Source organism: Dreissena polymorpha, chromosome 2 (genome assembly GCF_020536995.1).
Source record: "Dreissena polymorpha isolate Duluth1 chromosome 2, UMN_Dpol_1.0, whole genome shotgun sequence".
Classification (NCBI taxonomy): domain Eukaryota; kingdom Metazoa; phylum Mollusca; class Bivalvia; order Myida; family Dreissenidae; genus Dreissena; species Dreissena polymorpha.
In genome coordinates this window covers 84,191,094-84,203,050 of record NC_068356.1, presented here as the reverse complement: position 1 = coordinate 84,203,050, position 11,957 = coordinate 84,191,094, and the positions used below count along the sequence as shown (strand labels likewise).

The window sequence follows — 11,957 nt, the reverse complement described above, 5'->3', positions numbered from 1 at the left end:
AGGGATCGAACACACACCATGCTTTAACTACAACAAGCATTGCAACTGTCATGTGAGCCGCGCTCAGTGAAAATGGGGTTTAATGCATGTGCGTAAAGTGTCGTCACAGATTAGATTGTGCAGTGCGCACAGGCTAATCAGGGACGACACTTTCCGCCTAAACGGGAGTTTTGATAAGGAGAGACTTTCTTTCAACGGAAAATATCATAAAAAAAGGAAAGTGTCGTCCCTAATCTGGGAGGACGCTTTACGCACATGCATTAAACCCCCTTTTCTTAAATCGCGTCTCATACATTTATGGGTAGAACCATGATTGGTCTGGTTTTATAACACAACATTAAGATTCGTTTAGAATCATCTACCGGTATTATGAATATTTCTAAATGACACATTATTGGAGGTTAATTAAAAAAAGAAACTTAAAAAAATAATGGAACGAATTAGGGACGTTATATCAAATACATCTAATATGACAAGTTGTCGTGATTTGTGAATACAAATTAACGATAAGCTTGACAATTAAAAACAAAAGAGTTTATTAAATTTGCTTTCTCCTTTTTCCGCTGTTACCTGTGTGTTTCAAAAAGTAGATGTATGCCCGTTCAATTATACCCGTACGCCCACTAACAATGCATTTCAGCATGTCTACGATATTCTAGAACAGTTCTAGTTTAATTATAAACTACTCGAGTTGTATGTTAAGTTAACATTTTTATATATCAACTTAACTATGAAGCTTAAACAGAGCTTGATAATTGATATACACATATGGAGAACTACTAAATCAAGGTGACAAGCTTCATATTGTTGTTATTGTTACTGAATAAAATCGTGCCAACCCAGCACCGATTTAAACTAACGATCAGTTACCCGACTTTAATTTATTTATTACCAATCAAAATATCTTTTATTGTGTTTTCAAGTATTAAATTATTTAAGTATTAAATATTTGCAATAATTAATTGTTTATGAACATTAAGCGTACACAAAGGCGATATCGGAGAGTCTCGAATGTCGCGAGATAATAACGCGAACTGCTTGGTACTTAATTATATATAGTTCTTATTAAATTAGCAACCGCGTCAAGTTTCAAATGAAATACTCTATGATATATGGATAGCATTGTAAACTGGGCATAGTTTAAATATAAAAGACTGTTCGGTATTTGGTGATTTGGCTACCATGTTTGATATCGTATCGTAATAAGACAGCCTCGTTCTTAACGCCTTTTTATGATACGTTAAAATAAATATGCACTCACTTAACGTGGTTGCCTCTTATTGTTGACTTATGTTTAATCTGGACCCTTATTTGGAAAAAGTCTTATTCTAATTATAATACATACAGCTGGGCAGTTCTACTATTTAATACATGCTTATACGCGAACAATTCTTTTCAAAGTTCGACGGCGTCGAAAGGTACTCTGCAAATCAGAATATAAACGTGGACACGTTTTTGCGTTGGTCATGAATGACTAAGCGTCCTTTAAGAAATGTATTCACCGATTTTCATAAAACGTTAGAATTCAGCACAAACGAAACCGAAACGACGCGTCTCACCCGAGTACATAAACTGGAACATGTATACACTAGCATGAATAAACTAAAATGCGTCGCAGTCTTAAGCCCGATTAACAGTCAAAATCAGCATATATTTGGTGAAATAAAGTTACCCATTAAAAAGTGTTCCTTTTAGAAATATCCAAAATGTAAACGCTAGATGTGGTATGGTAACATAGATTTGACGAGATAAAGGATGCTCGTTTTTATTTTTTGTGTGACATATATTCCATGGGAATTTCCCGCGAAGATATCCGAACACTTACGCGAGATTGGCTTCCATGATTTAACTACGTTGTGCTGCCGACAATGCCCATAGCCAATATCGCGTTCGCTCGTGAATGTTCGGATATCGTCTCGGGAAATTCACGTGGAATATATTGTCACACACAAAATAAAAACGAGCATTTTGCAGCTCGCTAAATATATGTTACCAGACCACATATAGCATTGAAATTTTGGCTATTGCGATAAGGAAAACTGATTTTGTATATTTTAACTTTATTTTACGAAATATTTTACGAAATATTGGTTGATTTTGAGTGTTTATTGGACTTTAAAGTCTTATAGTCTTGCATTCGGGGGTCATGATAGCCCGTCAAGGGACATAAAGTTATAGTTATTAAACACTGGAATAACACTACAAACGTGCCATATAAGCCTGTGCGTTCAACTAGAATATTTATACTCTCAGTGTAAAATATGATATAAAACTAGTTGGTTTTAACCTTGTTTGTTTTTAACGCACGGGTTATCAATAAACATTATAAACCTTACATTTAGCTTACGTCGACTTACACAAAGTGCGAATCGGTTCACTCGATTAATGCCTGCAAGTGCAATTCTGTTTCCAAATAGCTTCGAAAAAAGTTTTAAATGCATTCCATAAATTGATATGAGCAAATATTTATTACGACGCCCTTAATACAAATGCAAGTAATTGTTTACATTTCAAAACATGTCTCTGCAAAACCCAAACTTGTCTGCATTATGAAATCGAGCATTTTATCTATTTCTGCTATTTTTAACTATTTAACGACTTTGAGACCCTAGATACCGAATTCGTTGTAAGCTCCTCCTATTAATCCAACCAGTTATCAACCATTGGTCAATGAGATAAGAGATTTAACACGATCCCGTTATTGTCAACCAATCAAATGTGCTCTTTCATTATTCAATAGAAACGGATTTAAAATTGACAGGTCTAAGCGGCCCTGAATAGATTTTATGATTAAGACCGCACAGTACATGAAAAGGAACAATATGGATATTGATATAGCTCGCAGTTTAAGACGAAATATAATCCCGCAGTTTATAACGGGATTTGAACGGGACTCGTAGACGGGTTATCTTGTTACTGGGTTGAAGTACCGTTGGAATATTAACGAATGGGTGACGCAGTCTACCGACCAGTTTATGTCTAAATAGAATCGAATAAAATCGATCTAGTCAGTTAAGGAATTGAACGGTGCGTGAGAACTCAGACTTGCGGAATTGCAAAAAAAATAAAAATCAATTTAAGAACTCCGTACAATACAAGGAATATTTTGAATTCTTAAACAAGCAACTTGCAACCTTTCGACTTATGGATTTATAAATATAAATATTTAATGCAACAAAATAAAAACTTAATTATTTTGCAATTTATTTATTGCAGAATTTCTGTGAAGTAATCGGGCTATTGGAATTCTTACTTTAGTTGAAACATTGCGGCAGAAGCAAAACTAAAGTTTGTCGAAGGGAGAGTTTTTAAAAGAAAGCAGAAAAAGAAGAATTCACAATGAGATAGTAAAGTGCACTACATGGATATTTACGAGACAGGAGGTAAATATGACAACTTTTTATATATATTTGAGCTATTCTAAATACTTACAGTTTATTTATAATGCTGCATTGCATTTTATAGTAGAATTCTAAAATAAATATAAAAAAAACAGAGCAAAGGCTTGGTGATAAAAGTGATTCGATAACAAGTGTTAATAAAAGAAATATAGAAAAATAAAGAATACAAAATCATTATTATTATAATCACCAGCATCAACAACAACGACTGAAAGTGCAACTAACTACCCATTAACAGAAAATCCTGCATAGTGTGCTAGCAGCACTCACGAATTCTATCAATAAATTAAAAATTTACATACAAATTGCATTGGCAGATAAAAAGAAGCATTAAATTAACAACTTCCATTAATCTTGGTGCGTCGTTATCTCTCGTTAGATAAGACGCGCGAAGGTATATTGTAATTATGGGAGAATATTAAAAGGCTCACTAGCGTGCACATGTTCGTGCACAATTTTGTTGTGGTATGTGCATTGATTTACTGGACGCGCACGTTTGCGAATTAAGTGTTTTATGGGTGTCTGTTAACATGCACTTTTTGTGTCTTTGTCGAAGACGTCGATCAGGATATGTAAGTTGTCGCATGAACAGGCGATTTTAAATTAATTTGAGAAAAATATATGAGGCTGGTTGGTTGGATGATTTATTAATATATAGATGTGTTTTTTTATTGATTGATTGATTGGTTGACTGGTTGGTTGGTTGATTGATTGATTGATTGATTGATTGATTGATTGATTGATTAAATATCATAGCAATCGTCGGTGAATTCAATACATTAACCAACTTTTGCCCTTATACACAAATAACTCAATAACACAATGAGCCCATCGACATTGCGCAATATACCGATATATTCGATAGCATTTGATCAAACGGTTTTCGTATCAAGGAACAAAAGTCCAACCACAAACAATACAATCCGTTTGGTATCAAGACGCCTTTGGTTCAGTTATGCACATTGTTTGCAAAACAATGGTATACCAGTATCGGGGTTTAGTCTAAACGGGCGATCGCGTATTAGCTTTAACGGGGATTAAAGTTACGTGTGTATTCGATAACTAGGGAGATGAAAGTGGCCGCGTGCACGCAACAACAATGACGGTTAATTCTACTTGTAATTAACGATTACCCGATACTGCCTTAGAAATGTAATAAGGGAATTAATTCCTATGTAATACTATTTACTTTCGGCCGGTATTGCGATACGGCGGCGATAGTGAGGTGTTAAATGAAATATTTGTACACCACACTGAGCGCACACTGCAAACGCGGTTATGTGTGGATTAAAGGAAGGATCACTATTTGTACGAGCTCCGCTCTGTGAACAACGAGTTTTAAGACATGTGCGTAAAGTGTCGTCCCAGATTAGCCTGTGCAGTCCCCACAGACTAGCTGTAATTAATGACGACACTGTCCGCCTTTGTGGTATTTTTGTTAAAAAGACGGCTCTTTTTAGTGAAAATCCAGTTAAGGCAGACACTGTCGTACCTGATTAGCCTGTTCGGACTGCACAAGCTAATCTCAGGCGAAAGATAACGAGCATGCATAAAGGCCCGTCTACACAGAGCGAGGCTTTGACGTTAACTCATGCAATACTTGAACATCACACAACAGCTACATTGATGAATAGTTTGGGACTTCTCAACAGTGATCATAATCGTCTTTTATGGTATTGATCGTCATCGTCGCCACAATCACAGCCAATCAGCACGAAAAGAAGCTACAGTAACATCAACAGCATTACCACCACCAGAAAAAACATCATCATCATCATGGTCATCATGGTCATCCTCCTTCTCCACCACCACCTCCTCCTCCTCCTCCTCATCCTCCTCCTCCTCCTCCTCCTCCTCATCATCATCATCATCATCATCATCGTCACTACCACTACTACCACAAATCCTATCAGCATTGCCTTAAGCATCATTTGCATAATCATTATAACCATTGTCGATACTTGATTCATCTCTCACATTCTCGCCTTCCATCTCTCCATACTTTACCAGTCCATTAAAGCTTAAAGAAAATTGTGTTTACACATTTTTATGACAAAAATGTGTGTAACTACTTGTACCAGGGTACATGTTTGTCGTCCTCTACGCGTGTGCCAAATCACAGCAAAAGAGATGGGACTTCAAGCACAAAAAACATACAATCAACCTGTTCTATTTACACAATCTTTACTAACTTCTTGAAAAACAGAATCCAGCCCCTTATTATCAGAGCTACAGATTTGTCAACACTTACCCCAATCTCGCTGCGATATGGGTTCCGCATTCAACTATTTCGATTTCTGTTTGCTTTTTGGGGAATACCGATTGAGCAGATAGTGCGAATCAACATGAGTGTTTGATTAAGCCTAAATTTTGATTTTCAAGATTTTTACTGCGCAAAGGTCGCCTAGTTTTATCAGCAGAAAATGTTAGATAACAGTTGCGCAGCTGTAATTACGTGCGAACAGTTTTTTTATTAAACACAAATCGAAACTTCAGGTATTTGTGCTTCGTTTATTTTAGTTGTCCCATGCACTGTTTATCAACACGAATAAGTCTGGCGACCGACATTCTAAAAGTTACCGCTATTACGTTCGTACGGGGTTGATCTCTTGCTATACATCTTTATAGATGGAGCGCCGTGGGAAGATGTGGGCGGGGATGTCTGCGAATCTTTAGATTCGTTCGTCCGCTCGTTGCGTTTGAATTGCCGTCAGTTATCAGACATTATTTGGCCATAAACAAGTCTTTAATCGGCATACCGTGAGTGGTTTGTGGGGAAGAGCGGATCAACGACACACGATGACTATCATTTGCACAATTGTGTATTATACTTTCAGACAAATAAAAACACCAGCCATGCAGGCCCGAACCGCAACTATTCGGATTGAAGAACCGTTTCGGAAAACGTGGAGAGAGCCGGTGACGATAATTTCAGCAGAGGAATTGAAAAGAGCAGAAAGTGGCGACAGTATAGATGGAGCGGAAATAGACTCGATTAACTCAAAGTCACGACAGGAGCAAAAAGGTGTCAGTGAAATCGTGAAGCGAATAACTCCATCTATGCCGGATATTAGAATAATTTCGGACGAGAAAAATTCTGAACAAAATAACAACAACGAAAACTTGACTCCTTCGTGTGTGATATTCAGAACTCCTCAGAAACGAAGTGAAATGATGAATGCCTCGCATTGCTTAAGTTCAGACTTCCACAAAGCCTGTTCAGACTCGTATCTCTGTGAAAAATCAGACTGGATGCTGGGCGAACGGTCAAGCTCAAGATCCCCACCCTCACCGTCCATGGGGTCACGGTCACCCCAGCTGAGGTCAAGGTCACCCATTGTAAATATGTCGCCGTCAGTTCGGCATGCGTCCAACGAGTTCAACTTTTCTCCGGAAAGTACCGAGCATTACCGATGTGAGGTCGAGGCGGAGTCACAACGGGTCAAGAAACGCCTGTTTGAAGAAGTCACGAATGGTGAGTTGTTAATTTCTACCATCGTTATTCAAAATGCCCAACACGACCACCTTAACAATCAACAGCGGACATACAGCGTCACAAGCATGACCAACATTATCTATATCACAATTAGCACAAACACCACCGTCATCACCACCAAAGCCGCGGCCCAAATCATCTATCATCCCGAAAACAAATTAATAATCATCATTCAAATCATTACAATCATCAATCCTCACCATCAGTTTTTATAAGTATAGCGATAATCATCTTTATATTCAAACTCAGCATCAATTACTACATGTACATGCATTAAAGCTGGTCTTGTTGTTTTTACTATCAGGTTCCTACCTCACCAGCATTCCTCCAGCTTCCTACCACCAGCAGAGAGACGCCTACATGTCGCCAAGGCATCACCGCAGCTCACGTGACCATGCGAAGTACGAGCACGTGACTGGCTCACATGACCTCGGCGCCATGTTTTCACGTGACCACCAGGAACCGGAAAGCTCCTACTACCTCGGCAGTCCGTCTTTCAGAAGCAAACTTGCAATGTTCTTTAGCGACTCGGAGTCGTTTCGGGCCAAGCGTCGCCTTGATATAGAAGACGAATACGTTTCTACTCCGAAGCGAATTAAAAGCGGTAAGTTCGGCGCATTCTTAAATACATGCAATTACAAATAATGATCACGTCTTAATTCCGTTTTTAAGTGCGATGATATTTTGAATTACTTTAGAATATTAAAAAGTATGTTTCCTTCCTAATTGCAGATTTGGAGAGAGAAATGGGTTATCGGTATCTGCAACAATTAGAGTCTGACATTACAAAGGTGCGCAGCAAATTGCACAAATCGGAAACGGAAACGGAGCGTGACCGAAAGTCGGCGAACTGCACATGCGCAATTATGGAGAAACAGTTTTTGGCGATGGCGGAGAGTGCATATAGGTCAGTGCGCAGAATTGACGCATCGCCGCGCGGGTTTGAACAATTCAGACGAGAGCTGGTGCAGACAAACGAAGTCATGAAAGACTCACTCGAAGTTTTGAAAAACATCAAAAGTTTTTGTGAGCATAAATCTTAAAAGTGGTCACTTTTGGCTTATTACCTACTTTTGGAACAGACCTGTAATGGGTAATCCGTTAGACGATCGATTTCTTTCGTTTTACAAGGACAAAGCTATTGTCCTATTATTTAACATATAATTATTTCTATGATAATGAACGACATTGATTGATTGTATATATTGCATTTAAGAATTCCACTTAGGCTCAAAGCTCAAAGCTAACATTCCATTCAATCATACAATCATACACATCTCTAAATAGTCATATCGAATCACTCACACTTTTGTTGTTTTCCGTCCTGTAAAACTTCGTATTAAGATTTGTCTCTCAATTGTCCAGTATTTAACGCATCAGTTTTGATCATGATCAATTTGCTCACAAATCGAACACGTTTACATGTTGTTGTATTCGAATATGTATTGCTGTCACTTAGAAGCCTTCCAACTGAGTGACGCTGTGATTATGACTGTGATTATACATGTACGTGTATTTATGCATCGATTATGTTGTCTTCACGAACATATCCAAATATCCGAACATAAGTACAATGTCCGAAACATACTTCACTGTTTTTCCGTTACGGAAATGTCCAGTGCCTGTCATCATTCCATAAGCGTTATTTATTGTCCCTGTGTGGTTCTCCGAATATTCCGTGGATTTACGGAAACATTTATTGTGTGTTCAAGTTTATATGTTTATGTGTTCGAAAAAATGTGTTCCTCATCGTTTAACATCCAACTGGTTGTGATTTGTAAATTGTTGTTTGTGCTATTTTAGTATAAACATATATTTTATAGAGTGTGTTAAAGAGATATCCACTTGTTAAGGTTAGAGTATGTCATTACTTATCACTTTGTTTGTTATTTATAATATTGTTCTTTTCTTTTGGATAGCTGTTCTTTTTGCTGTGATTTTTTTGTTGTGTTAGATATTTAATTGGCTATATTTATTCAAGTAGTTTATAGAATATTTATATACCTCCTTAAAAGAAACGTCTATTGAATTTTGATAAATTTATTACATGGTTTACACAAGAAATGTTGATTTTATTGAGCAAAGCTAATTTAAACGCAAGAATCCATTCACGCTCAATTGAGTATCAATAGTTTAACAATATTACAATATTTGCTTTAAACGTATTTGTCACATACATTTTCGGCAATTGTCCACCATGTCGACCTATTTTCAACAATAAGCTGGTTATTTTAAATACATAGTTCGCAGGTAATATTTATCATTTTAATTTAGCTAGTTTATATCATTCTGGACGCTTCGACTATGGACCATTGTTTTATCTCTGTCAAAATAGTTCGAGTGAATCCGAATGAGTAGCGCCAGGATAACGTCACATGATGTTACCAAAAATAGTAACAGTTAGCTTAAAAAGCCGTGCACAACCATTGCAGGTATAATACTTGATTGACTTGTATCCGTTATTGTTTTGTTTTGTGTTTTATTTTAATTTTGCTGTGTTCTTGCAACAAGCACCTTCCCCTTATCCATGCCGTCCATGGGAATGTTAACCACTTGTAGAAGTTATTTGTTTCTATATTTAGTATCAATTAGGAACTCCATAATTAGTAAATGTATATATAGTTCTGAAATAATATCCAATACTTAAAAAGGCTGAGTAGAGCCGAAAATATACTCCTTCATAGCTAGCCCCACGTCCGACTTAATTTTTTAATTTATTTATAAATGAAAGTATGTACACGACGTAATTATATTTCTTGGGATCACGTTCAACGTTTTCCTCCTGCAAATGTTACTATTAACAGCATCAATTGGCGCAATAATTGTCCAACCATAACATGTAGTTCTATTTATACGAGGTTTGATAAATAAGTTTGTAGAAATACATTTTGTGAAAAATTGACTCTGCTCTGACGTCAACTAAAGAAATTATGCAAAACATTCTATAAACTTTCTGATCATTCCTCGAAGTATAAAGCCTTATTTAAAACGGTTTATATTTATAGTATTTATCACTCTGTCTCTATTACGTCTGTTTTTGATCACGATTTATTATTGCTAATTTATTTAAATTTGATCACAGATTTTATTAAAAGTGACAAAAATTTCATGCGGTGTTGTTGTTTTTCTTCTTTTTGCATTTATATATTGAAAACTAGCTGTGCAAGATTAATTCATATTTACACTATAGACGATTATTCGCTGCTGTTGTTATTCTTCAAAATCGTCAAACTCTATTAATAACTAAAAGGAAACGGAATAATTTCAGACTCTATACGTGCCCGACCACAACGGTAAGTCGACGCTGTTATAACACGGGTCATAATTTGCCGAAGAATAAATCAATAGTTCATTAAGTTGATCATCCCAATTATGAAACTGCAGTGCAGTAAGGACGCTCAAAATGAATGAAATATTGACGTATATTCGGTGATAATCTCTGCACTGACATTATACAAAATCAGTGGATTATATACGCCTAGTTCTGGGAAAACAGGCATTAAAGCATATGCGTTAAGAGTCGTCTCAGATTACTATGTGCAGTCCGCAAAGGCTAATCAGCGGCGGCATTTTCCGCCTAAATAGGATGTTCGATAAGAAGAGGCCTTATTTAAATGAAAAATATCATAAATATCATTAGCTTGTGCGAAATGCATAGGCTTATATGGGACTACATTTTTCGCACGTGTATTTAGCCCTGCTTTCCCAGAACGAAGCTCATGTGTATTTAAGGCGCTTACACGTCCGTTATTTTAAATTGTTGCTGACTGAAGGCAATCGACGTTGTTGTTGTCAATGGAAATGTTAGTAAACAAAACAAGATATAAACAATTGTTCGCTAGAATTTAGAACAAACAAACGACCTAATAAACCGTTAGTTATCTACCTTAAGTTAAATTCGCGCAGACAGACACAATAAAAATGGTTGACAAAGAAACAAGAAAAAACAATTGTCGGAATAAAGATAGCGTCCAGCGATATAAACGTATCGCTTTCTGACTTGACGACGTAATGCTTACGCCAGCGTTACTTAAACAATAGTATCTTTCAAGTCCTATTTAACGCGTCAATGGTATTTTACGAAAGAACAATACAGACAATGACACGCCTCATAAAGACTAACTATTATTTTCGTTTTTTTTTTTTGGTTCAGTTACCAGTGCATTTAAGAAGAGATAATTTGTAAGAAAAATGAAATACAAACGAGGGTTGACTTTATCTAAAATGCCGAAGATAAGGAAATGGAAAATGAATGTGTGAAGGTATTCTCGGCATTCTTGATTAGCATGAATATTGGAATAGATAAAGTATTAGTCATAAAAACATCGTTAAAATGGTTATGTAGTCAATTTACATGTAATCGTAGATGAAACGATAACGCAGAAAAAATATTTTAAAAAGGTTTACTATACTATAAACAATATAAGAAAAACTGTATATACTGATTTTGAACAATAGAACTTATGGAACAGTTTTGTATCACTTCCAACAAGAAATATTATATAGGACAGGAGTAGATCTGAACATCCCAGTCAGGAATTACAGTTTTAAACTGTTTTCAGCCACAAGTATCGTTATAATAAGGACATTATAATCCTCATCATCATCTTCATCACCATTATCATTCACAACAACAACTGCACGAACTATAGCAATGCCGTTATGGTCATCACCACTATAAGAAAATAACTTCGCAATCACCACCGTTCTTCGAAGCATCTTCTTATTTCTCCTAATAATAATGTTCACCTGACATAATCAACATAAACTTCTTCTTCTCATTCTTCTTCTCCTTCTTCTTCTTCTTATTTTCCTCTTCTCCTCCATTTTCTTCTCTTTCTTCTGCTTCTTTTTCTTCTTCTTGTTCGTCGTCGTCGTCATCGTCATCATCATCATCATCATCATCATCATCATCATCATCATCATCATCATCATCATCATCATCATCATCATCATCATCATCATCATCATCATCATCATCATCATCATCATCATCATTATCATCTCTATCTGCCCCACCACCAAACCACTACCACAGTCATCATCTTTTTAATCATCAT

The 11,957-nt window shown here is 36.4% G+C and overlaps 1 protein-coding gene across 1 annotated transcript; it reads left to right on the top strand.

Moving 5' to 3' along the window:
* Positions 1-2,809: 2,809 nt before the first annotated feature.
* On the top strand, positions 2,810-10,004 carry LOC127867886 (uncharacterized). Its single transcript, XM_052409400.1, has 4 exons — positions 2,810-3,383; positions 6,239-6,876; positions 7,202-7,501; positions 7,630-10,004. Exons 2-4 carry the CDS (start codon positions 6,258-6,260, stop codon positions 7,938-7,940), a joined length of 1,230 nt encoding a protein of 409 aa, XP_052265360.1. The 5' UTR covers positions 2,810-3,383; positions 6,239-6,257; the 3' UTR covers positions 7,941-10,004.
* Positions 10,005-11,957: the final 1,953 nt, after the last annotated feature.